At 42.3% G+C, this 27427-nt stretch overlaps 1 protein-coding gene across 2 annotated transcripts in view; it reads left to right on the top strand.

Annotated features, from left to right (window-relative positions):
* Nucleotides 1-25218, top strand: part of dock5 (dedicator of cytokinesis 5) — a 42253-nt gene extending 17035 nt beyond the window's left edge. The window contains exons 12-51 of one of the 2 annotated variants that reach the window (XM_051422190.1): nt 2646-2788; nt 2953-3078; nt 3217-3341; nt 4645-4743; nt 4956-5028; nt 5120-5223; nt 5451-5631; nt 6456-6553; nt 6675-6764; nt 9583-9683; nt 9821-9955; nt 10033-10144; nt 10454-10524; nt 10762-10868; nt 11028-11164; nt 12326-12421; nt 13726-13824; nt 14233-14403; nt 14510-14610; nt 14695-14753; nt 14989-15143; nt 15282-15367; nt 15682-15838; nt 15976-16016; nt 16099-16189; nt 16316-16435; nt 16700-16789; nt 17252-17356; nt 17635-17776; nt 18649-18730; nt 18842-18926; nt 19104-19190; nt 19284-19460; nt 21060-21143; nt 21232-21369; nt 21604-21776; nt 21980-22103; nt 22298-22457; nt 22682-22800; nt 22934-25218. In XM_051422190.1, the coding sequence (XP_051278150.1) occupies nt 2646-2788; nt 2953-3078; nt 3217-3341; nt 4645-4743; nt 4956-5028; nt 5120-5223; nt 5451-5631; nt 6456-6553; nt 6675-6764; nt 9583-9683; nt 9821-9955; nt 10033-10144; nt 10454-10524; nt 10762-10868; nt 11028-11164; nt 12326-12421; nt 13726-13824; nt 14233-14403; nt 14510-14610; nt 14695-14753; nt 14989-15143; nt 15282-15367; nt 15682-15838; nt 15976-16016; nt 16099-16189; nt 16316-16435; nt 16700-16789; nt 17252-17356; nt 17635-17776; nt 18649-18730; nt 18842-18926; nt 19104-19190; nt 19284-19460; nt 21060-21143; nt 21232-21369; nt 21604-21776; nt 21980-22103; nt 22298-22457; nt 22682-22800; nt 22934-23035 (4546 nt within the window). In that variant the 3' untranslated portion in view covers nt 23036-25218. Of the gene's footprint in view, nt 1-2645; nt 2789-2952; nt 3079-3216; nt 3342-4644; nt 4744-4955; nt 5029-5119; nt 5224-5450; nt 5632-6455; nt 6554-6674; nt 6765-9582; nt 9684-9820; nt 9956-10032; nt 10145-10453; nt 10525-10761; nt 10869-11027; nt 11165-12325; nt 12422-13725; nt 13825-14232; nt 14404-14509; nt 14611-14694; nt 14754-14988; nt 15144-15281; nt 15368-15681; nt 15839-15975; nt 16017-16098; nt 16190-16315; nt 16436-16699; nt 16790-17251; nt 17357-17634; nt 17777-18648; nt 18731-18841; nt 18927-19103; nt 19191-19283; nt 19461-21059; nt 21144-21231; nt 21370-21603; nt 21777-21958; nt 22104-22297; nt 22458-22681; nt 22801-22933 lie in introns of both variants that reach the window. The other variant, XM_051422188.1, reaches the window with a different exon arrangement.
* The last annotated feature ends 2209 nt before the right edge of the window (nt 25219-27427 follow it).

The following is a 27427-nucleotide window of genomic DNA, read 5'->3' as shown; positions in this document are numbered from 1 at the left end:
GTTTTCATAGCGCCTGCACAATGGGGGGATGAGGACGATTCACAGGGATCCTAGATAGAGGAGCCCCAAAAATATCTCGACTGATTCTCGACATCTAAACCAAAAATTTTCTAAGGTTTTACTCTATTTGTCTCTTCTCGCTGTGTCACAGTTCAACCGTCTTCTTCAGGAGGTAAAGACAAAAACATGCTTTTGTTGAATAGAGAATTTGTCAGGACTCATCTGGATGATTATTTGAAACAATAAATGTGGATTTTTATGACATTTTTTAACCTGAGATACAGAATTCTTTTACGTTTTGTATCTGGAGGGACTAATTCAGACTGAAGCATAGTTTGTGTTTGCACATTTGTGTTTTTTTTCATAAGTAAAGTGAGTAAAAGTTTCCTCAATATACGTTTTTCTGCTCGTCAATATCCTCCAAATGTGTTCCTTACAAAAGACAAATTGTACCACAGAACAAGCTTTCCAGCCTTGACAAATTAATTTATTTTTCATTAACACTGAGTGACTTATATGCCACTAGTAATCATGAACTGGATAATTACAAATTAATAACAAAAAGGTCAGGCTAAATGAATTTTACAATGAACAATGGAAAAAGTATAAAATTGTAAGCTGGAAATAACTACTAATACAGTCTTTTTCAGTTGCACCTTTTCTAAAACACTCCTGCAGCTCCCAATTACCATATCAATCTAGCACAACACTTAATTTGTCCTGCAAAAGGCCGTCAAAACATTAACTCATGAGTCAGAAGGAAATATCAGTGGATTCATCACTGCCCACAAAATCACACATCCTTTTATCACTGCTTAAAGCGTTAGTCCTGCTTCTTTGAAGTGGGTTTATATGAGGTACGTATCCATAGTCAGTGTACATAGACTGCGGTCAGCTGGAGAAGCAGACAGCGGTACCGGGACAGAAGCTAAGCTGTGGACGGGGGCAGCAAGAATATGTGTTTTAGCCACCGTTATATCAATCTCCTCAAAGCCGCCAGACTCCTTTGACAAAAACTTTAATTTTACCTTGGAGAACACAGGGCTTTTCTGGTCTATCACTGCCTTGATTGGTTAGTTTCTTTCTGCTACTCTGTGACTTCTGTTTTTTAACACTTTTGGATCTGAACTAATTGAGGCTGTGCTGCCGTCAGAGGCAACAATAGACGGGCAACTGCTGTGTCCTGCAAGCTTAAATGGCTGTTTTTTTAAAGGGAGTCTGGTTTTTGTGAAGAGAGCGATATGATGGCTTCAGTTCCTTCTCGGAAAATGTTGTCTAACGGTGGGGTAAAGTGGTGAAAATATAACAAAAACTTAAACTGATTCTTTTTAGGTGGCTAAAATACGTGTTATTGCTGCCCCCGTCCACAGCAGGGCGTCGCTCCGGTACTGGTACTCCTAACCGCCATCTACTATAGATAATCCACTGACTACAAGAACCTCTTACAACCTTGCTTCCAAAAAATCCAAACTACCCCTTTAACTCAGACTGTCGATAAGGAACTTACATTGAAGTCCACTGACATTTTGTTTCTGTAACAGTGAGCCAAACAGTGATGTCCAATATCCACTGCAGCCAACTGAATGGTATTCATCAAAACTCAAATGCCAGTTTCAACTAACGGTGTTTACCTCTATTCACTGAAACCTCCTCACAGTAACAGCAATGTAAAGAAAATACAGAGAGTGAAAGCTAATAAAAGACTGTACAGTGAAGAATCCTAACACTGTGAGCACTGACAGGTGAAGAGAATAACACTGATTATCTCATTATCAGGGCTCCTGTCAGTGGGGGGGATATATCAGACGTAGAAGCAGGAAAAATTGTCTCTTGTAGGGTGTTCCCGGTGTGCAGTGGTCAGTACCCATCAGTACCCGTGTGGTCCGATCCAACAGACGAGCTACTGTAGCTCAACCTGCTGAAACAGTCAATGCTGGTTCTGATAGAAAGGGGTCAGAACACACAGTGCAGAGCAGTCTGTTGGTCTGGGGCTGCAGAACATTATGACCACCAGCCTCCCAGAGCCAGTAGCAAGGTTTTAGCCTCTTGTTGTCATAAAAAAAAAGCTAATTAAGATGTGAAAGTGAAACATTTGAGTTTGGCCGAAACTCTTTGCATGTGGGGATTTACACGATTAGCACATCTCTACCCGTCTGAGAGTTACACAATTCATTAGAAAAGCAGTATCATCCAATTGGGTCATCAAGCCCTCGATCAATTCAAAACATTTGTACTCATTTGAATTCTGCAAAGCAACAAGAAACACATTTCCTGTGTTGAACTGTGCATTTGAGAATTGCAGTGTTTTAAGAATCCTGATTTTCATTTGACAGGTGCAACCTAACAACTATAATAACACGACAATTTTAGCTACTAATGTGTTGAATTGTGTATTTTAAAATACACACACGAGCAGTGTTATAGAGCTGTGTATGGCACTGGCACCCTGCACTAGCACTGTGTTAGTTTTCTCTGTGGTAGTCACTTGAGGTAAGTGGGGTGTGGGAAGGGATAATGGCGCATCTTGTCAAGAGCTCCTGAAAGCCTCACGTCGCCTTTGCAGCTCCTCTGTCCATTTGTTTGTCACCTGTCAGAGTCGCTGGCAGCTGATTTTTCTTATTCTCGTCCCGATGCTTCTCTCCCAGGATAGCTATGGAGACCTACATCCGTCAGAGGCAGCTCATCATGTCTCCGCTCATCCCGTCTCGAGTCATAGGAGAGAACGAGCCGCTCACTGCTGTCTTCAACAAAGTCATTGCCACGCGGGAGGTCAATCACAAAGGCCAGGGTAAAATAAAGCGCTCACAGACAGCGCGTTCCCCCTGGGATCGCAGAGGGTTGCTTTAAATTGACCTTTTTGTTTTGTGGGAAATAAATGATGTGTGAGGGGGTCTACGGGGTGTGTCCTTTCGCTCTCCGCCTCATTGAATTTCTTTACATGTTTGCTGGCAGGGCTGTTTGTGACCCTGAAGCTCCTCCCGGGGGATGTCGCCCAAGTCAGGAAGGACTACCCCCACTTTGTGGACCGCAGCACTGCTATCGTCAGGAAAATGGGCTTTCCAGAAATCATCCTCCCAGGTGGATTAAAGTCTTTGTTGCTGGGCATTTGCTCTACATACGCCACGGCCGTGTACATTATAATTGCTCACAAAAGCGTGAGGGGGGGGTTCATAAATTCTCGGCACATCACCTGATCATCTGTTGTCCTTTCTCCAGGAAACGTGAGGAATGATATTTACGTGACCTTGCTGCAGGGGGAGTTCGACCGCGGTAAAAAGAAGACCCCGAAAAACGTAGAGGTCATACTGAGTGTGCATGATGACGAAGGCAATCCCGTGGAGGTAAAACACACCTGTGATTGCAACAAACGGACTCACTGTGCTAACATCTTCTTATTATAACTCTTGAAATAAAGCGGCAGACACCAAACATTAGGTTAAATACAGGTGTTAGCAGTGATACTAATTAAGGTTCAATTCCATTCAGGTCAAACAAAGACCCTTCCTAAGCCCCGCCCCTTTTTGCTCTCTCCTCCAATAACAGTTGAGTAAGACTTGGTCAACTTCCTCCTTTCCTGTACCTAGATATGCTACGCGTGGTTGTCTTTTCATTGTAGATTAGCCTAGCACGTAGCATATCTACTCATAGGAAAGGAGGATGTTGACCAAGGTTTGCTCAACTGTTATTGGAGCACAGAGCGAAAAGGCGTGGGCTTAGGAAAGGTCCTCCAGCTCTTCCTTGAGGTTGATATTTGTGGTTGGACGAGATAAAACCTGGTACACACTCACGTCCCTCTCAGGAGGAATTTTGTCAGTTTATCCCCTGGTTGTCACCCAGTTAGAAGTAGTTTCCCACTCTTTATTGAAGCCGCATTTCCATCATATTCCGCCTAAATCTGCATAGCTGGTGACTTTGTGGTGACTCACAGTTTTCCCCGTTGGGCGTAGCGAAGACGGTGACAGGTTAACCTGCACTTGACCCACATGTGTGCACAGCCCCATGTTGACAGCCTTCCTGGCTTTCTCCACAGACGGTGGAGAAACACCAGAATTTTTAGAAAAACTGGAGTTCAAAATGTGGGACATTGTCTCAAAATGTGGGACACGGGACGAGGGATAAAAAGGCTGTGCACACCTGGTCGCCCTGCTAATATGGGAGCTGTTAAACATTTTATCTGGTAAACAGCGGCGTGTTATCATTGTCATTATAAGCTTTTAAGCATTCTAATAATTTAAAGATTAAAAGCAATAAATGAGGGAGACACAATGCAACCAAAAACACACACCAGTAATCAGAGATGCTATTAAAAAGAGATTAAAAGCAGTGCAGTGCTGAAATAAAATCAAATAAAAGATTAAAATTAAATGATTAAATAATAAAATAAAGATACAAAGGACATATTGTATGAATTCACATAAAAGCCTGATTATTTAAATGCATTTTTAATATGTACATGCATAATTTTAACATTTACCAGGTTCAAAGAGCTTATTTTGATCAGGTTTATGTGACTGTGCTCACATTGTCTTGTATTTCTGTGATTTTGGGACCTTTTTTCTGTCAAAGTTAATTGCAAGCACATCAAATAGCAAATTTATTTAGCTCCTATCGTGCTAACCGATCTCCTCCCTTCAATTTCTATAGAAAGCGATATTTCCTGGAGCGGGTTATGATGGTATCACAGAGTACAAGTCTGTCATTTACTACCAGGTGAAGCAGCCTTGTTGGAATGAAACAGTCAAGGTAAGCTCATGTCAAGAACCCGAGTGTGCAGCTTCCAACACGATATCTCATGTTCTCTAATTAGTTTTTCAAATGGATTCACGGTAGCTCAATACAGTAATCTTCTAGGGACGATATGGGCACAGAATGTGCTACTCATACAAATCTGCCACCAGATATCTTCCATAGGTATAATTCTGTATTCACACCCACTCTCTCCCCCCCCATGCAAGGTGACAATCCCCATTGAAGATGTGTGCCGCTGTCACCTGAGGGTGATGTTTCGGCACCGATCCTCCCAGGACTGTGAGTGACTGCGCCCTATTTGTATGACAAACGCCCACGTGTAATCCTGCCGCCATGTTAAATACATTTTATGCTCCTGTGCTTCCTTCAGCTAGGGACAAATCGGAGAAGCCCTTCGGTATGGCCTTCGTCCGACTCATGAGAGGAGACGGGACCACGCTGGCTGACGGCAGGCACGAACTTATCGTCTATAAGGTACCGCGGCAGGATTGCGGATTTGTAAAAACTTAATTCACTTCTCTTATCTTTGAAATAAGCAGGAGGTTGTTTTTTATTTAATTACACAAAAACCGGTGTCTTGAATAGCTGACAGTGGGTAGATGGATTATGCATGAGTCTCTGCTCAATCAATAAATATGAAATTAGATCTCAGTCGATCAATATGCTTCATGATTTATTCCCTGTTTTATGATTTTTTTCAGGTTGATGTGAAAAAGGCAGAAGATGCAAAGGTTTATCTCACCTTGCCAGCGACTTGGACTGAAGTGGAGGAGAAGGAGAAGCAAATGGGGAAGCAGTTCCACCATTCGGGAGTGATTCCTGTGACCAAAGACAGCTTCCAGATCGCCACGCTCACCTGCTCCACGAAACTCACTCAGAAGGGTACCGTAGGGCGCCGTTTCTATTCCTCCCCGGTCTGTGATAATTAAAAGATCCCCTGTCACAAGTTATCTTGACTGATCCCACAGCGAATGGAGGCGCAGAGCCGTCATCATTTCCTCCCCCCAGAAATTAATTATGCCGATCTGATGTTTTGCTGATGTGTTGATGTTGATTGATGCAGATCTAATTAGGTTTATATTGAAATTTCAGCCTTTTAACGCAATTAGCTTAGCTGATTTTGTAACAGAGGAGGTGTCTCTCCAACTGAATGTAAACTTAGGGTTCCCAAGCATCCTGGAAAACCTAGTTTTCCACTCATAGAAACAGCTGGAAATTGATTAAATTGGCCAAATATCCTGGAAATAATCTATGTTGTCAGATCTACGCCTCAGATTGCGAACTTGCAGCGATCTTTTCAGTTTGTTTTTTCCCAGTGGAAAAATGCCTTGTTGTTGTGGTTAATAAATAACATGCACAGCAATGTTAATTGTACATGCAACAAACACTTTCTACTTCTTTTAATAGTTGGAAGATTAATTTTCTGTAAGTATACTTAATTTGTTACTCATGTGCTGTGGCTAAAGTCAGGTTACGGTTACAGGAGAGTACACAGCGGAAAAGTAGGTAAATTAGGTGGAATAAAAGGAATAAAACGGAGTTAAATGCATCAATACGAGGCCCACTGCTGCTGGTAGATTACATGCCCATTTGTGAGCAACTCCTGTCCTCTATTGTCAAGAAAAACTCCTGGAAAATGTCCTAGAAAATGATTTCTTCAGGCGAGTGGGAACCCTGATGCTGACGTGTTCCTGGTTTCTTTCCAGTGGATTTACTCGGGCTGTTGAACTGGAGGTCCAACCCTGAAGACCTGGACCAGATTCTGAAGAGGCTGATGGAGGTCGAGGGAAGCGAGATTGTCAAAGTGAGTTCTCTTTGCGCCACGAATGCCGCGCTAAATATTTAACAGGCTGCTATATTTTATAGATGTTTCATAATGTCTTTTAAATGGCGTTTTTGAAACCCGGTTTCTGTTTCATGTGCAGTTTCTCCAGGATACTCTTGATGCCCTGTTCAACATCATGATGGAGACCTCAGAAAAGGACACCTATGATACCCTGGTGTTCGATGCCTTGGTTAGTCTGTTTCCAGGGCATAGTGCCAATGGGTGATGGCATTACATTACATATACTGATATACAGTATAGAAATATATATATTTCTATATTAGGGATGCACAATAATATATGAGGTCGAAAATGTATACAAAATACATTTTTATTATTTTGTATTAGCCAATAGTACGATGCCAACATTGCTTTCATTGACTTAAAGCAGCATTATGTAAGATTTGGTATTTGTTAATTTGGCAACCCCAGTTTCAATCCCAATATGGACAGCTGTACTTTTGGTATGATTACGTTACTTAAGAAGGACAACTCGACGCCAAAACCCTCGCCAACGACTGAAAGTCTGTACGAGATTTACTCTTGTCCGACTTAGCTTCCTAAGTCGGCCTCATCCCAGGCCTAAAAGCGTCCTCCTCCCGGCAGTCGAAGCTCCTGTGCTAACAGTATCAACACCAGCTCGATCCCAGTCCCAGGTGTCCAGGGCAGTATGCTAAGTTAACTAACTAACTAACAGCAGCTACATTTGGCAGCAGTTAATTTACTGTCCATTGGGAAACTCTGCTAATCACAAAGATTTGAGGTGGAGCAGTCAGAGGGAAAACAGAAAACATTTTCTCCATAAAATCTGATCCAGTTTCACCAAATTCAGTGACATAGCTGGTGGTTCACTCACTACATCTTAGCCTTTCTTACCCTGCAGGTGTGCATAAACTACAGGACATGAACTTGTTCTTATTTTTATTGGCCATGGATGTAGGTCATTATTGGTATCAATTGAAAAAGATCCATATCGTGAAGCCGTAATATCCCTAATATATATAAATATATATGTTTTTTCCTGTGGCTCCTTCACAATAAAAGCCAGTACATGCCTCCCTCCACACCTTTCCGACGTTCTGAAACAGACAATATGAATACATTTGCACCCACAGTGATTGGCCAGGTGTGCGGTGGCGAGGAAGGTTTGAACTTCACTCTCACTAGCTTTCTTGTAAGAGTTCATCTGGAAAAACAGATAGATGAATAAAATTAAATGAATAAACCAACATCAGTTTGATTGATATTCCCCTGAGTGCATGATAAAAAAAAACATGATTTATGGAAATGAGAAAAAGAAGATATCAAAACAACCCAACACCAGTTTAATTGATATTCCCTGGGTTGCAAACAAAAAAAACATAGGAAAATAAATAAAAACAGATATATCTGTTTTTGCCAATGAACCCTTCTGCTTGTGTCACTTTTTATGTGCATAACTGAGTGCAGCAATGTGACTGCCTTCCAGCAGCGACTGTATGGAAATGTATGCTGTTACACACATATTTAACTATTTTGCTCCCCTCTATAACGGCTGGGTTGTAACCCCGCCTTCGAGTGCCAGACAAACAACACGTTGTACAAACTAGTTCTGTTCAGTAACTTAGTGCAGCTCTGATACAGCGTCAGGAGAGTGAACCGCAGATAGTGAAATCAGTTGGATAAAAACAGCAACAATCTATTACATGCATGCACTATTTCCTGTAAATCCCTAAGGGGAAGGTCATTTGAGCCAGAGCGGGAATGGTGGACTCTGCCACTTAAAGGTCCAGTATGTAACATTTAGGAGGATCTATTGGCAGAAAATGGAATATAATATTCAAACGTACATGAAAATAAGAAGTGTTTTCGTTACCGTTTTTATCTACAGAGGGAGGCATAGATATAGAAACGTAGACACTGTGTTCTCGATTTGACGAGCATCTGCGTAGTCGCCATATTGCGGAGGTCAGATCAGCTAGTTAACAATACTGAGAGATTCAGACTTCACTACAAAATCGACTGTAACTTGCTTGGTTCTGAATTTTCGTGAATTCGTTATAAACGGGAGAATTGAAGCTGCTACTGGCTACTTGTTTGAATTCATTCAGTCACTGGGGGCGGAGCTAATCCGCTCAAAAAACAGTCAAGAGACTCTTTTTGGAAAAATATTCAAAACAGGCACTGCTAGTCAGAGAACCATCAAAATACAGTAAACAATGAATACATGTATACTGTGTGTGTGTGTGTGTGAGAGAGAGAGAGAGAGAGAGAAGAGAGAGAGCTGGTGCATAAAGCATCAACAGATGCTACAGATTACTGTCTAACCAGGAAACTGTGCAGGGGGGAAAGAATTCACCGGTTGAATTATATTTATCCTGTGGACAAATTTCACATTTCACAGAAACAAGCAACCAGGCGGCTTTATAACAATATATTAAATTAGATATAGAAATCTACATTTTTGGAGAAACTGAGAAGAGATAAAACTCTAAATTTATACTCAATGCTGCCTGTTCATAGATCAGAGCCTGCATGTCCCAGTGGAAGTTGTGGCTATTCAGAAGGTTAACTTTTTGGCATAGAGCCGATCTGCCTCCAGCAGCTGAATAAATTCCAACATTCTCCAACTTTCTCACATTTATAACAAACTAAATTTCATGGAAATTGGTTCAGATGAAAGCAAGTTGCAGTGGATTTTGTAGTGAAGTCTGAATCTCTTAGTATTGTTAACTGACCTCCGCAATATGATGACCACGCAGACGCATACAGCAGCGGTCAGCGAGGTATCTGTGTTTCTGTATCTATGGGGAGCGGGTCCTCTTCTACAGAGTCCGCCATGTTGAACCGCCTTGTTTATAGCCCAGAACGGACAAACCGAACACTGGCTCTAGATTTTCTTTCACATCTCTGAGTTGCAATCTGCAGCTTTGCCACTAGATGCCACTAAAACCTACACACTGGTCCTTTATCAGCGGATACAAAGGATCACGGCTCTGATTTTGTTTCCCTCCCTTATTTATAACCAGGTGTTCATAATCACACTTATTGGCGACATCAAATTCCAGCACTTCAACCCAGTCCTGGAAACCTACATCAACAAGCACTTCAGTGCCACTTTGGCTTACATGTGAGTCTCCGTTCTTTATTTCTCACCTTTGATGGCTTACGCCCCTTCGCGCTGTTTATTTTTAGTGCTCGTCTTCTTCACCCACGTCCAAATTACCAGCCGCCCTTGATCCTCTGACTCATTCACTAATTTCTCAGGAAGCTAACCAGGGTCCTCAACTACTACGTGGGCCACGTGGAGGAGCCCGTCCTGACCGAGAGGCTCTATGCGGCACTCAAAGCCCTCAAGTACCTGTTCAGGTTTATTGTACAGTCCCGGGTCCTCTATCTCAGGTACATCAGAATCAATTTTTCTCTGTCATATTTTAAGGATGAGTACTTCTGATATAACGCCTGGCTTTGATTCTCAGATTCTACGGGAACAGCGAGGATGGGGACGCTTTCTTCAACTCCATTCGCACCCTTTTCCTGTCTTTCAACACTCTCATGGACAGACCGCTGGACGAGGGAGTGAAGATAAAGGTACGCTGAGGAGAAAAGTTGATGTTTGGTGGCTGTTTGTTAGATTTTTTTTATTATTTTCACGAATTAATCATTTTCTAGCGTGAAAATTAAACTAGACCTTATGAAGACGTTGCTTTAATTGTCAGTGAATTCAGTAATCCTGCTGTGAATATGTGTTACACTGTTATGGACAAGTTATTGATAAATTTAACAAATGAACTGCAACAGGAGTGTCTGCAGTCCCAGTAAGGTGAGGAAAAGCGTACGACAGAATAAAAAAACCTCCCTGTGTTTCAGCCTGCTGAGATGTGACTCTTTGCTTTACAGGGAGCAATATTGAAATACCTCCCGAGCATCATTAATGACATCCAGACTGTGTTTGATCCCGTGGAACTCAGGTAACTCTCCAGAGGGTTTACGCAGCAGGAAATGATAATTGCCTTTCTCAGTGCAAATTATCATATTTACGTCTGAGTAAAAGAGGCGTCATATTCAATTCTTGCTGCTGTAAAATCAACTCATCATGTGTGCCCCTCATTAGCCCTCTGTGGCAATAATTACTAGATGTGAAATGTGAATCGCATTAAAATTGTCACACCTACTCCTTTGGCTCTTTTCTTTCGCTCTGTTTCCAGCGTCCTTCTAGCGAAGTTCATTGAGAGCATTCCTGACTCTCAGCTCGTGCGTCAGAAGCTGGGCTGCATGTGTAAAATGGTGGAGAGTGACCTTTTCAGGCAGCCAGGTAGGAGTCCTCCAGGCTCAGAAATCACATAATGACTTTTCACAAGCTGAAAAGTCATTTCACTCTGCTCCGCATTACACCAACATACGAGTTTGTCAGGTCAGCTCCATTAGGAGGAAATGTGCTGTGTGATCCAGTGAGTCTTTCTCTCCTCCACAGATTGTCGGGACGTGCTTCTGCCGCTTGTTACTGACCAGCTGAGCGGGCAGCTTGACGACCACTCGAGTAAACCCGACCACGAGGGCTGTGCCCAGCTGCTCAGCACGGTGTTGGACAACCTGGACCGCAAGGACGTGGTGAGGAGTCTGAATGAACCTGTGGACACACAGATTAAGTTTAAAGGGTCGGTATGCACAAATTACAGAACAGTCAGAAGGAGTTGTGGGTATTAGCGTCCTCCACAGGGTGGCCGGACTCACCGTTAGAGAAACTGCTGCTGTTTTCTATCAAAAGGAGCCAGTTGAGGTTCGACCCTCTCTTTAGGGGTTTTCTGGGCAACTGGAAGGAAGCCCGGGGCTGACCCAGAGCATGCTGGAGGCCTTACATATCCCATCTGGCCTGGTAGCATGTAGTTGCCCCCCCGCCCCCTGGAGGGGCTGAAAGAGGTGGCTAAAGAAAGGGACGTCTGGGCTAACCGTGTTCAGCCCGCTGCCACCGTGACCTCGACCCAAATAAACGGTTTAAACTGAATGGTTTTATTTGCAGGAGATTTCTGTCTCCACCCCGACACAATGGAGGCGAATGGAATTTTGTTTGTGACGCTCACAGCATTGAAAAATGTCAGAAAAACATCTCTTCCCACAAAGGATGTCCCAGCTTCTCTGGATAATCCAGAAACCTCACTGAGAACAGTTTTTGACATCAGAAAATAGTGACAAATGTCAATCACAGTCTCATAAAGTCTGAGGTGACACCTTTAAAGTTCCCCTCCAGGCATGTATTAAGACATATATACAAATAGTCTGCTTAGAATAACAATGTGTATGTTTTGTCTGCCAAAAAAAGCAACATGTTCCACATTAAAAGCCTTAAAAAAAATGTCTATAAATATGCAAGTTTAGTTTTCCAGTTTCCTGCTGGACACAAGAAGTCCATTCTCAGTGTGTGTGCACTGGTGGATCACACTGTATGCGTTGGATACTGGACCAGGGTTGACTTCCTGATCCATTTATGATGATTAACAGTAATAACTGGAACAGTATTTCTAGGAAGACACACTGCTGTTGTAATAATAGATTCCTTTCACCTCCATTACATTATAGTGGAAGAGAGAAATCTCAGAGACATTTACCTCCAAACCTGAGCAAATAAAACCAAAACAATCTCCAAGAATGTGGGAGAATTGTGTTGTTCTTTCCCTTTTTTTGTTGTAATTTGTGTGAGCCAACCTTCTGCAGACTGCCTGTGTCGCTGCGTTTCAGCCGGTAATTGTACCTGCGGCTGTTCTGTCTGTGCAGGGTCCAACCAGAGGCCACGTTCAGCTGATAATGGAGCGGCTTCTTCGCAGGGTTAATCGGACGGTCATCAGCATGGACAGATCTTCTCCTCTCATCGTAAGACACACTGCGGTGTCACAGAGGAAGTATCTCCTTGACGACTGCACCCTCAGCATTAATTTCAATATTAATAATACTGACATTAACACTTTATATGAAGGTGCACATATTCACTATTAACTAGTAACCTATTAACATGCATATTAGTAGCATATTGGCTCGTTAGTCATTATAAAGCAGTTCTTAATGCATTATTCTGAAACCGTTTTCCCTCATTAACCTCCTAATTACTGCTTATTGATAGTAAGTAAGGAAGTTGCTATACATGAATTATGATCTTAATGCGCTTTGCTCAGGATGGGCCTTTATATGGTGTTAGTACCACCAGAATACTAATGAATATAATCTATTCTGTTCCTTTGTAAGTGTTAATAGTGTCAAAATAACCTTAAATAAAGTCTTAGAATATGTCCCTCTTTCTACATTGAGCTGTTCCCACGCATCCTGGAAATTAATTAGAATGAACAAATATCCTGGAAATGTTGTTGTCTTAAAAGTTTTTAATTGTATATTAGCCCCTCACTCAGATCGCCCACATAAACCTAAGGGAAGCTCAGTGGAAGTGCTGCAGACGATCTTATCTACATGCATACAGCCTAATAAAGATCAAAGTTGTTGCTGTAGTTGATAAATACACACACAGTGATGTTAACTGTACGTGCATCAAACACTTTAACTTTCTATAAGATTACTTTTTTGTAAAATAAATTCATTCTACTTGATTTGAGGCTGTAAACTGAAGTCAATTCGGCTGTGGCGAGAACAGCATTGTGGTCTTAAACTTTAAACTTTGATCATTTTAAAATTGCAAAAGATTTCAATACAAATTGAAAACAAGTTTAATAATTCGTATAAGTTTCCAAGACTTTGGCCCACTCTGAGGAAAGTATATTAGTTATGAGAATGAGGAATGAGGAAAATATTCTGGGGGTAAAAATACTTAATTTAGAGTTATAAGAACACTTGAAGAACAGACATTTAATAAGTGTTAAATAAGGAATAAACGTAAGGCCTATACTGAGCAAAGCGCACAAGATCATCAGAGTCTTAATTAATGCAGAATAATGCACAATAAGTGCTTGTATAATGACTAATAAAGAGTCAATATGCTACTTATATGCATGCTAATAAATCACAAGTGTGTACTTTAACATAAAGTGTGACCCTTCATTCATATGGTAGCACACCAGTCTTTTAAGAGTCATAACAATAACAAAAAGACAATGTAAGTGCAGTTTGTTTTTTGGGAGAAATGCCTCTCAGTGAAATCATGTGAGTAATAGTGGACTCCTCTGCGGCAGGGCCACTATCTCGCCTGCATGACGGCCATCCTGAAGCAAATGGATGACATGCATTACGCCCACTACATCAGCACCTTCAAGACCAGACAGGATATCATTGTAAGTGTCCCGGTTCCTCCCCTGTTGGCTACAACTTGTCCTGAAACATCTCATCAATAACAGGCATTAAACCAGCCCGGCCACTTACTGCTCCTTAAGAGAATATTGATTATAGACATTTCATGCGATGGATTGGACTGACATGATGAGGATGTCAGTGGGCCTCCATTAAGCCGTGTGTGTGTGTGTGTGTGTGTGTGTGTGTGTGTGTGTGTGTGTGTGTGTGTGTGTGTGTGTGTGTGTGTGTGTGTGTGTGTGTGTGTGTGTGTGTGTGTGTGTGTGTGTGTGGAGACATGTCGCAGTGCTGGATTTGCTTAGTGTGGGTCTATTGGATATTACTGTTATTGTCTTTAAAGCGGCAGTGTGCATACACTCGCAGTAAAGATTTTATTCTCGTGCTGCCCTCAGGACTTCCTCATGGAGACATTCATCATGTTCAAGGACCTCATGGGAAACGTCTTCCCTGTCGACTGGATGATCATGAACCTGGTGCAGATGCAGGTCTTCCTGAGGGCCATAAACCAGTACTCGGACGTCCTCAACATGTACTTTCTGGACCAGGCGCATTTTGAACTGCAGGTGTGTCTGGAGGTCACATTTTTTATTAAACACAAAGTCAAAAGCTGGTGTTATGAGAAGGTAATTATGGTATTAATATTTGAAAACCTCTGCTTCGCCCTCGCAGCTGTGGAATAACTACTTTCATTTGACTGTGGCGTTCCTCACCCACACGACACTGCAGCTGGAGTCCTTCTCTCAAGAGAAACGAAACAAGATACTGAACAAGTGAGATCATTTACAATTAATCAAAAAGATTATTAAAATAGAGAGAACTTAATTTAACTGCTCTTTGATTTAAATTGACTACAGATACGGGGACATGAGGAAGAATATTGGATTTAAGATCAGAGATATGTGGTACAATCTCGGTGAGTATTTTGCTGCTATTATCATAGAGTTTGTGGAATAGTTTATTCAGTGCCTGCCAGTAATGCAAGGGGAATAACAAGACAATATTTTATATTGTCCAGTTTCACAGTGTGTTGTTTTGTTTACCACATTATTAGATTTGTCCTCTGTTTGTCGAGGAATGAAAGTGCAGCTTATTGCCTTCTCAAATCATACTATGATATTTCTGTGTGATAATGTTTTGTTGTCCCTCAGGCCCCCACAAAATGAAGTTCATCCCAGCCATGGTCGGGCCCATTCTGGAGGTCACTCTGGTGCCCGAGCCCGAACTCAGGAAAGCCACCATCCCCATCTTCTTTGATATGATGCAGTGTGAGCACAACTTCAACCCTGGACGCACGTTTGAAACGGTAGCTACCTCAGAAGTTCAGCTCGTTGTTGTCTTTTGGTTGGAACTCGGCTGGAGCTGCTCCTGGCTAAATATGACATTTAATATGTGTATAATGGCATGTTTTTTTTTTTTTCTAATTCCCTTCTTATCTTTGCAGTTTGAGAATGAACTGATAACAAAGTTGGATCAAGAGGTAGAAGGAGGCCGAGGAGATCAGCAGTACAAAGTCCTGCTGGAGAAAACGTAAGGCAGAGGAGGATCAAACAGAGAATATTTCTTTTATTCTGAAAGTTGTTTAAGTAGTACAACGCTCCAATCAAAAATCCTTCAATTCTGTGTGATAGAGAATTCACATAGGATTACTGCCAGCTTCAACAAAGGCCTTTATGATTGTGTTTTTTAAAAATCCTCCAGGAGACAGAAGGTCTGTTAGAATTGTGAGCAACCTCTAATCAATAGAAAACCCTCGGAGACAGAATATACGATCCCAAACCATTGCAAAAGCAGGTTTTAATGCGGTCTGTAAGAGTACTGTGTGAATCTGTCTGTGTGTGCAGGTTACTGGAGCACTGCAGACGCCACAGATACCTGTCACAGTCAGGAGAGGAGCTGGCTCTGCTGCTGAGCAGCCTGCTGGAGAATCTCCTGGCGTACCGCACCATCACACACGATGAGAGCCCCGAGCACCGCATGAGCTGCACCGTCAACGTGCTGGTACGCCTACTGTATATTTGCCAAAGGGGGGGTTACGCTGTGTGCGAATGTACAGAAGCAATCATGTGTGCTGTTCTGCAAATTGCGTGAGAGAAAATGTTTTCAAGAGTGTGCATTTAAGGTTTTTTCTCTTGCAGAATTTCTACAAAGAAAAGAAGAGGGAGGATATTTACATCCGGTGAGTCAGACAGACACACGGGGCGTCTGGTTTTTTGGACCAAATGCCTAACAGTGTATAACTGATGTACTCTTGTAACCAGGTACTTGTACAAGCTGCGAGATTTGCACCTGGATTGTGAGAACTACACAGAGGCGGCCTACACTCTGCTGCTACATGCTGAATTACTTGAGGTTTCTGACACATCAAAGTCTCTTTTTTTCTTTTCAGTCTAAACAAGATCAGAATTTTATGTTTTTTATGCTGTTTAATCTTTGCTGATATCAACATGCTTCTGAATGTTAATTTGCTTCACCCAGTGGTCTGACAAAACCTGCGCACCTCATCTGATACCGAGGGATGGGGAGCACGTCTGGACCCAGCAGGAGCTTAAAGAGAGGCTCTTCCAGGAGATCATATGCTATTTGGACAAGGGCAAGGTGAGTATTAACCGCTGTGCACATGAGCCGGTGTCAAAAGTTAGTGTTGTGAAACCTGTGGGGGGGAAGTTACTTCAGCTCGCCCAGCAGCCGCAGGGTTCTTTGTTGTGTCACCGGCTGCTACTGTACACATCCACTGTTCTGAGGTGGGGGGTTTCGCCTCGGGGAGCCAGATGGCGAGTCTAGCTAATGCCTCTGTGTTGTTTTTTTTAATGTTCTTGTTTTATGTTCCCTTTTAATTGAGCGATGCACGTGTCTCCTCAGATGTGGGAGAAGGCTATCGAGCTGGGCAAGCAGCTGGCCAAGATGCACGAGAGCCACATGTTTGACTTCATGGAGCTGAGCGAGCTGCTGGTAAGAGTGCAAGTGATTCTAAAGCTTTATAAAGCGATATGAAAACAACTTGAATGTAGATGGTGTAGTGTTACTGCCTCATTAAGACGTTTGAGATTGGTGTGGACAACAGTGTTCCAGCTCGTACGACGCTGCGTGAGATTAGTTTTAAAAACAACTTGAGGAGATTGGGAAGAGGTAATTGTGTGTTAACCTGTTTACCAGAGAGTGCTTTGTCATGCTGTAGAGTTTAACAGCAATCTGAAGGCTCTATTTATAGTCTCTCAGCAACTGTGGTTTAGTATGATTGTGCTCCACTAATCTTCTCATAATTACATAAAAGAAAACAAGAGCAACACGCATTCCTTTTTTGCAGATGTAATTGCAATTTATTTGGAATGATTTTGTTTTGTTCTACTACTAATTATACAACATACTAAATATGTGCTGCAGTCTTACCATCTTCTTTGTCCTCTGTCACAGAAAAAACAAGCCAACTTCTATGAAAATATCATGCATGCGATGCGGCCACAGCCAGAGTACTTCGCTGTAGGATATTATGGCCTTGGATTCCCTTCTTTCCTCCGGGTGAGGAAATGATTACCTATTTCAATAAATACAGACGTGGAGAAACCATCGTGGGCAGTGGTTATGCAATGAGACGGCTTTTTGGAGACATTTCCCGGGGCTATGTGCAATAATGCCGATAAAGGTTATTGGCTTTTTGATGACACAAGAGAATGTCAGAGTGAACAGTCCTGTCACGGTGTTGCACACCTTTCATATATTTTGGAGAATGAGTTTGATCATAATTCTAGCTTTTTATTGAGTTTGTTTGTGTTGCTCGCTGAAATGTTCCGCTACAGAACAAGATGTTCATCTACAGAGGGAAGGAGTACGAGTGGCTGGAAGACTTCAGCTTAAAGCTGCTCTCTCAGTTCCCCAACGCAACGCGTATGACCAGCACAGCGCCCCCTGGAGACAACATCAGCAACTCATCTGGACAGTGTATCCTTATATAATAACTCCTGCTATATGAGCAGCATGGCTCTGGGGAAGTTAATGAGGTTTAATTAGTGGGTTTAAGTGAAATATCTCAACAGCTATTGGATGAATTATCCCCCTCAGACATCATCACGTCAATATTTAAAGTTCCCCTCCAGCCAAAAATCTGTTTTACTTCTAGTTCCTACAGTGTGATGTTTGATCTTCACTGTGCAGAATGATGTCTGTACAGAGTTTGACACTAGAAGGATGTTTTCACATTCATCTGCTGAATGTGGGAAGTTTCCCTGTGCTCTTAAGAAGTCTATCCTTTCTTCTTTTTTGGGGGGTGGGGGACTTTTCATGCCTTTATTTGGTTAGTGACAGCTTTAAGATAGACTGGAAAGTGGAGAGAGAGAGAGAGATGATGACACGCAGCAAAGGGCCGCAGGTTGTGGGAAAAAGTAGGAGACATCTTGTGTCCAACAGGAAAACTTTAGAAATGAACCAAACTTGCATATTCATGGATTAATGAAGAGCAGATTACTTTTTAAGGATTTCAATGTGGACATTTCACAATACATGTCTGTAGGGGATCTTTACATTTCTCTGATACTGATTGGTTTACTACTGACACTCCATCATCCTCAGCTGTATTTAGTTTTTCAAAATGGTGAACATGGTAAATATACGTGCTGAGCAGCGTATTAGCACTGACATTGTGAGGATGTTAGTGTTAAGCTCCGAGCAAAGTGCAGCCTCACAGAGCTGCTAGCATGGCTCTGGGCTCTCAGTCATGACAATTATAGATTTAAAAGAAAATCACATTCAATACAAGTTTGCATTGTCTGCTCCTCCACTCTATTTCTGGTCTTATCCTTAGCTGAACCTCACAGACATCCAGTGCTTTACTGTCAAGCCTGTTCTCACCGTGCCGCCCCAGTTTAAAGACAAGGGGGTTCCAGAGCAGATATTAAAGTGCGTAACAGAACACTTAAAGGCTGATTTATTTTCTCGTGAATACCCTGGGATTTATAGTTCTCTGGTCAGACTGCTAACTCACCGCTGTCCTTCCCTGTTCTCTTGCAGCTATTACAGAACCAATGAAGTGGACCAGTTCCAGTATTCCAGGCCCTTCAGGAAAGGTGAAAAGGACCCAGACAATGAATTTGCAGTGAGCACTTTTTAAATTTACTCTAAAGCACTAAGCTCATACGTGTGAGCACACGCCCATAAATTCCTCAAAAATGCATAAACAACCCTGCCTCTGCGCATACCTCACTCTGAAGATTAATAACAACATTAAAATGCCACCCTTTAATATTTTATTGATATTTATTCTGCCCGACAGACCATGTGGATCGAGAGAACAACTTACATTACCGCCTATCGCTTCCCAGGGATTCTGAAATGGTTTGAAGTAAAATCGGTCTCTGTGGTAAGAAAACAACCTTGATGCTAGAACTGTGCTGTTTTTTTCTTTGTCTTTAAAAATTCCTCACATCCACTGTTTCATTCTCCCGATGTGCAGGAGGAGATCAGTCCTTTGGCGAACGCTGTGGAGACCATGGAGATGGCCAATGAAAAGCTGAGTAACCTCGTGCAGCAGCAGGCCTGTGATCGCTCGCTGTCCATCAACCCACTGTCCATGATGCTCAGCGGCATTGTTGACCCTGCTGTCATGGGCGGCTTCTCCAACTATGAGAAGGTTTGACTTTTTTTAGTTCAGACACGAATAAACAAACCGCATTTAAACGGGTCCTCTTGAGGGGTTTGAGATCTTAAAATAACCTTGGAACAAACAAATACAAAATACCACTTCACAGGTAACATACAGAGATATTAAATAATCCCAACCATCATAGACAATATCATCAATAAATCCTAATAAGCGTAATAATTAGCGTGCTAACCGTAGCTAACTTGCACTAAACAAAAAGCAGAGCAAAGGCTGATGGACGCTGGCGGAGCTAAAAGAAAAGTCAGAGGACTCATTCAACGTTAAAGGACCAGTGTGTGGGATTTAGTGGCATCTGGTGGTGAAGTTGCAGATGACAACCTGGGAATGAGAGTGTGTAGGAGAAACTACGGTGGCCAAAAACTTGTGAAAAAGGCTTTAAGTCCCCATCTAGAGCCAGTGTGGGGTTTGTCCGTTCTGGGCTACTGTAAATATATGGTGGACTAGAAGAGGACCTGCTCCCTCTGTAGATAAATACGTCTCATTCTAAGGTAACAAAAACATAATGATTCTTATATTCAGGTGATTATACACTAATGAAAACATACCTATGAATATTATATTCCATTTGTGACTGCAGATCCTCCTAAATGTTACACACTGGAGCTTTAACTCAGAAATACATTCAGGTAGAAACCTCATTTACAATATAGCCGAATAAAAACAGCTGGCAGCTGTTGATCGTGTTCAATAAGGGCTCACATTTAAAGACAGCACAGTTATGTTAGGGGTTGGGAAAAAATAGTAAGGGCCTAATAAATCAATAAATAAAACACAGTGTCTGTCACGGCTTACAGAGAGAGAGAGGGTCATCCAATCCTCAGTATTATCACCAGCAATAAATCTTAGTGCAGGGTCAGAGACAGCAGCCAATGGCTTCAGAGTATCACTGTAATCCAAGACTGATAGCGCCTCAATAAGGGTCTTTCTACAATGCCGAGGAACACATGTTTTATTCCTGTAGAAGAAGCCATTTTTCCCCTTAATGGATTCATCCTCTGGGGACCATGAACATCTGAACATTTTATCTCAGTCCGTCCAGTCGTTGTTGAGATATTTCAGTCCGGAACAAAGTGGTCGACCCACAGGCTGACATCTACAGAGCCAGTGCCGCTGGTAATACATCATATTTGGACAGCACTTAGGCCTAGAGTACCAGTCTTCAAATCCACTATGCAGGAGTACAGAGCCCCCCCAAAATTGTGTCCCACTCCTTACAGGCTGCACTGTATTTGTTGGATTTTAGCTGTTTGCTAAATCAGATTCTGCGTGTGTGCACAGTTGGCTCTAAAGTAATTGATTTGGAAAAGAATATACTGCTATAAAACATTGCCAAACTACACTAATAAGAGATAAATCATACAACTGCAAACATTAATATGAATTTGTGAGTCCCTTTTTCATTAACATGAGTTCCGGCTGGCCTCAAGCCTGTTTTGAGTTACAAAGTTTTATTCATAAGGGGGCCGCGTGGCCTCTTTGTCATGCTGTGGAAACCTGTTCATTGTTGCTTGCAGCTATATTTTAAGCAAGCTGCCCAATTTTAATCCTCTTCTTCATCCTCTATAGGCTTTCTTTACCGACACCTACATCCAAGAGCACCCAGAGGACCACGAGCGCATTGAGGTCCTCAAACACCTCATCGCCCTGCAGGTAGATCCCTCCGCCGTCATTGTCGCCGACGCTGGCCTCCGAGCAGAGCATGTTTTGTAACACTAAAGTGCGTGTTCGTCCCCTCTAGATCCCTCTCCTGGCAGATGGGATCCGCCTCCACGGGGAGAAGACGACAGAGCAGCTGAAGCCCTTGCACAACCGTCTGGTTACTTGCTTCCAGGACCTTCGGGAGAAAGTGGAGAAGCATTATGGCGTCATAACCTTGGTGCGTTGCCAGCCGCAAACTCAATTTAATGTAAGAGGGTGCCAACTTAAGCTATTGGCCCTCTTGCCTTCCTATCAAACGCCTTTCATTCAAAGCAGTGTACATAATATTAGCGCAGGACCATAAATCTTCCTTTAGCCGGTCCGTTGCAACCCCCCCGAGTTTTGCCTGTCATTGTGCTCCTCCCCTGCCAAGATTCCCCCGGTGATGCTTAATCCCATTTGTGTGTCCCAGCCCTGCTCTCTCACCGAGAGGAAGAAGAGTCGCGTGGGCTCGATGGTGATGCCCTACATCCTGTCCTCCACCCTGCGTCGCATGTCCACTGTCTCCACCCTCTCCAACGCCTCCTCCGGCCTCTCCAGCGGCTCCGCATCCTCAGATGGACCCTCCTGCATTTCCTCCCAAGAGTCAGTCTGCATCCTCTCCCTGCTTCCTTTGTCTACCTTTTCCCTCTGTCTAAGTTTTTGTCTTGCCGTCACGATGCTTTCCTTAAACACTGACTTTTTTGCTCAGATCAAAAGCACTGTGTGTCTTTATGACTGTACATCTGTCTGCGTCTCTTTCTCTGCCCCCGGTTATTCACAAGCAGTTCCTTGTTGTCCCGCCCCAGCGATCGCAGGACCTCGGTTTTATCCCGCTCGGAGGAGGACAACAGGATTGCTAGAAAGAACAGGAAGGAGTGGAGTGTGAGCAAATCCCAGGTGCTGCTGGAGAGGCAGTCGGACGCAGACGAGGTGAGGCCTTATGTTCAGGTGCTATTTTTACACATGTTCTGCTATTTTCACACTTTCTTCAGGTGATTATATAAGCTGTTTACAAAACCATGTCATCCTAATATTAAGTTTCTGTTACTCAGCTGTGAACTGGGAGAAGCCACATTGTGCTTGACTGTTTTACATGGATGCCTCCGTCTTCGTTTTTATTCCAGACTCCTCCAGAGAAGCAGCAGAGGCCCAAGAGTTTACAATTCGGGGACCGACGGCTCACCCTCTCGCTGTTCCAGGGTGTTTCATCCCAGCTGAGCCTGTCTAACCCTCTCAGCCCGCTACCTGCCTCTCCACACACACCGCGCACACCACGCAGCTCCAGTATGTAGCAAAACCTCTGCCCTGACAAACACCACAGTGCATGTACTCTCTCTTAAAAATATGCCTTACACACACACACACACACACACACACAGTGAGGAGGAATATCCTGCCTACTAACCTTTTGTAAGCACATTCTGGTCTGTAGCCCTAATCAGGTCACACACACTCACTCACGGATGCATGTGGTCTGAAACGCTTTTATTTCCTCTCTCCTGTGCTAGGTTATTCATCGCTTCTCAGTGACAATGATGTCAATGCCTTTGACACCCCAGGGACCCCCCCACCCATGCCTCCGAAGAAACACCCGCACGAGATTGACAACCCCGGCTTCCCTTCAGAGGTACATCTGCTCGGAGAAAATAGCACACCCTCGCTAATGCATATTTAATGACGTGTAAACGTTAAAATATTCTGTTTTTTATTTTTATTTTAAAGTCCTAACGTGAACTCTCTTCTCTCTTCTCTCCCCACAGTTCACTCCGCCGCTGCCAATGAAAATTGAGAGCAAGCCTCCGCCCCCGCCTCCCAAAACGCGGAAGTCAATGTTCCCGTCTTACGAGCACACACCTCAATAAGGCCCTTAAGTTTCCCCCACTTCTTCTGCACAGTTTCATTTGTGGCGCCGTGGATGCGGATCTACGTGGGACATGTCCCAAATGTTCAAATATCTTTCTGATGCCAGTCACTAATAATTCCGAGCAGTCCTTTGTTCTCAAGCTTTAGCTGTTGCTTTGTATTTAAGCTGCGAGGAAGAATATGTTAGGGGGTTATTGTCGGAAGAGGGTACTACTGTGCAGAAATCAATATATGATTTTTGGGTACATGAGGTCACTACAGCCCTGGATTCAGTGTGCTTTTTAAGAGGTAATGAAACAGTGATTAGATGCTTCTTTTTTTTCGGGATGTTGTACAGACTTTATCACTCGCAGGGAAAAGGAATGACCAATGCTGCAATGTAATATTTCACTTTTTATGTGTTGGAGTGACACTGGATGATTTTCCCCCTTTAGCTGCATTCCAGACGGGAAAAAGCTGCATTAGAACTTGATCAAGAGCAGGGAATACAATGTACAGAATGTAACTGAATATTTTGTGTTCGATGGTGGTGTTCAGTAATGTTATGATCAAACCCGTTTTCGTAAACCACACTGGATGGCATTAATGAATGTGCAGCAGATTACGTGTTTGTTGTGATGTTTTGATGTATGAACTGAATACTGTAACTGGTTCTTCCAGACTGCATCACGTTGATGTTCAGTGGAAGTAAGTTTGACATTTTGGGGAAAATACACTGTCTTGCAGAGATCAGATGTGAAGATTTATACCACTCTCATGTCTGTAACGGAAAATATGTAGCTGGAGTCAGAGGTCGGTAAGCTTAGCCCATGAATGACAGTTTTCCTTAAACTAAAACACATCGCTTTGCTTACTTATATTGAACTGTAAGCCGTGTATCGTGACCACAGATTGCTCCTGATGGTCGGTGTAGCTCGCTGCCATCAGTGTGTTTACGTGAAAAGGTGAATGAGCAGCTAAAATCTTGTAAAACACTTTGGATAAAAGCAATAAAAAATACAAGTTGTTGGACATATTACAGAGATCATTTACTGGTTAAATCGCAGTCCGAGGTTTCAGTATCTGTAGCAGGGAAGTCATAGTTGTCCAAAAATGGCTGCCACACTATAAAATACTCGAGTGGATCCCCTGGTTGAGTTCTTTAGCTTCTTAAGCTTTAAATGTGCCACCACACTTCCAGCCGACCAATACTTCGTCAGGGCCCGCACCAAAGACTGCTGTTACAGGGTCAGGGCTGATTTCCTTGTCACAAATAGAAGAAAATGTCTCAGAAATAGACGACCAAAATTGTAATAACCAGAACATATGATAAAGGGCGTCTGGAGCTTGATGGATCTACGCCTGGATACATCCTGGCAAACCTGTAGGGCTGCACAGTTCATCAGATATTATCAAAATTGCAATATGACCCAGTGCGTTATTCAAATCGCAGGTAAAATGTGTGAAACAGCGTTAGAATGAATTACTTCCATTAGTTCAAAGTGCTGCTGTTACCTTCACACGGAGCCAGGCTAGCTGTTTCCCCCTGTTTCCAGTCTTTATGCTAAGCTAAGCTAATCTCCAGCTACCTATCGACAGACAGGAGAGTGGTATCGATCTTCTCATATAACTGTCAGCGAGAAAGTAAATAAGCGCACCTCCCAGAAATTCAAACTGGTCCTTTAAAGAACCCTAAACGCTGTATGGTACAAGCATAAATACCTTTTTGAAGTTCACTTTAGTTTTCTATTTCAGGTGTTGGTAGTTTTTCTTTTTTATCGGTTCATTATTGAGATTTAAATTATTGTTATTCATTGAATTTTGATTCGTGTGCGTACAAAGACGGTTTATTTTTACGCAGCATAAATTCTAATAAATTTCAATTTACTGCTTTAACTGTTAAATTTTTTCAAAAGAAGCAACACAATTTCTGTGCCTTGAGAATCTTGAATCTATACATGTAAGTTGTTTTTAAATGGATCAGAGTTGATTGATATTGATAATTGAGGGTCAGTATTTTAGTTTTATTTCTTAGATTTTAAATGTTTTACAAGGGATTGATTTCTTTTTTGTATGATACACATTTCCTAACAAGCATCAAAGAAATTTTATACAAACATTGCCTCAAGAGATATATATAATGATCTTTTTTATGAACAAGCTGTTGTTGACTGAACAAAAATAAAGACTTACTGAAAGAACAGCTCCCATTTGTCGATGACCTTGGATCTTCTCCATGTCTTAACTATGATTGTGTTAACATAGTGAATACAGATCACTCTCTGTGCCCTTTGCATGCTGCTGATAGCAAGAGAAATTACTAATACAACCTCAAACATTGAACAAACTGGCACGGAAGTGGTGATTTATGTAGTACACAATTAGAGGGAAAATGATGCCTCTGTAGCTGCAGGAGCTATAGAGCAGGGTTGGACTAATTACTCAAAATATGTAATTTATTACTCATTACTCTTTTCAAAAATAATATTATTTTATTTATCACTCCCTGCCAACAGTAATTAGTTACACGACTTTTCTGCTACTCCACATTGTAATGCGGTAAAAAGAAAATGTTGAAATGGATTACATCAAAACTTTACATTTAAAAAGATTCTTGAATAAGCAGCTTTGTGACACTAACTTAGCCCAACCCAATATTCAGACATACGACGATTAAAATCCAGTTTTATCTGTTAAAATCAAAGTGATGTGAATATTTACAGCCACTGAATGCAAGCACCTTCCATCTCCCAAGCTCCACAATTACAAAAATGAATCCGAAGGATGTGATTGGATTGTTGCATTTCAAATCAGTCGGAGGTGCCAACAAAAGTAAGGTTGTTGGGAGGTAACTGTGATATTATTACTGACATTTATTAGTAATGAGTTACTGCCCAACACCGCTATAAAGAGGCATTATCATGGGAGGCCGTGTGAGATGTTTATAGGAGTTGTGTGACAGGTTCTGGTCTTGCTAATCTAGATTGCTAATGGCCCTTTCCTTCCTGTCAGATAGTGAAGTATGGGACATCGCTCTCCCTGCAACTCTCAGGAGCAATAACTTTGATGTGATGTTCACCCATGCAAGGAGAGCGGCGGCGTTGCAACTGCCAGGTTTTTTGCAAGGGCCAGGAACATCACCATGGAAACGATCTCCATGCTGCAGACATGTTGCTGTAGTAGCTGAGGACATCGATCACTTCCTTTTATTAAACATAACAGACGTGTTTCCAGCCTCCTCTCAGCGGACAATACGCCAGTGACACATCTGTGTCTAACTTTGAGTTGTAACATAGTCTGAGGTCACACACACACACACACACACACACACACAAACACACACACACACACAGTTTCCATTACCTTGAGACAACGCTCAGTGGAAAGCAGCTGGAAAGCTTTTTCCCCAGCAGAAAGCCACACAGATGGTCACTTGAATATAATTTTACAAGGTGGAACTATTTACTGAAGTGAAATTTTGAGTAGGGTGCAGTGAGGTCTGAGAGAGTCTTAAAGCTGCAGTAACTTTTATAAAAATAACTTTCTTGTCACATTTGCTGAAACTTTCATTATATCCTGACTGTAGAACATGAGACAGATAATCTGCAAACATCAGGTTCCTCTGGCTCCTCCCAGAGCTCCTAATGAGTCGAGAAACATAGTTGATTGTTGAGTCTTGTTCCCAGGTCATCAAATATCTGGGATGCTGGGAATATCTTTCTCAGTTCCAATTGGTTGTTTTCATTCGGGCCCGGTGAATTCTTTCAGATGCCATTAGTGGCACTAGGAGGAGCCAGAGGAAGCTGATGTTTGCACAGATGATTTGTCTCATGTTGTTCTGTCCGGTTGTAGTGAAAGTTCCAGAAAATGTTTGTATAAAAATGACCTACTGCAGCTTTAAGTTCAATAATCAGAATTTTAGGCAACATTTGTATTGATCATGCTGTTACAACTACAAAACCAAACCATCATATTTATTTTTTGCCAGTATGGACGTAAAAGATCGAGCATGATTTGTGAACTTCTTCAGTGTGATCCAGCAGTGCACAGACACTGAGGATGAACTTTACAGTGAAGGAGGAGACATCTTGTGTCCAGCAGGAAAACTTTAGAAATGAGCAGAATATACATATTCATAGAATCTTTAAATTTTTGATGAGGTAGAGGGAGTAGATGACTTTTTAAAGATTTTAATGTGGAAATTATTCTTTTTTTTCATCTCAGACACACATTATTGTTCCCAGCAGGCTATTTGTAAATGTCTTAATATGTGCCTGGAGGTCTTTAAGTAAAGGATCTAAAGTCTTTCTGTCATTTCAAACAAAGAAGTTTAAATATTTGCCTCCATAGTGGCTGTATTTTAGGACACTGAGCTGTTTTTGGCCCTGTCATTCCAAACCCAACTCCCTCCG

Source organism: Dicentrarchus labrax, unplaced genomic scaffold (genome assembly GCF_905237075.1).
Source record: "Dicentrarchus labrax unplaced genomic scaffold, dlabrax2021, whole genome shotgun sequence".
Classification (NCBI taxonomy): Eukaryota; Metazoa; Chordata; class Actinopteri; family Moronidae; genus Dicentrarchus; species Dicentrarchus labrax.
The sequence above is the reverse complement of the archived record's forward strand: the minus strand, read 5'-3'. Positions and strand labels throughout refer to the sequence as shown.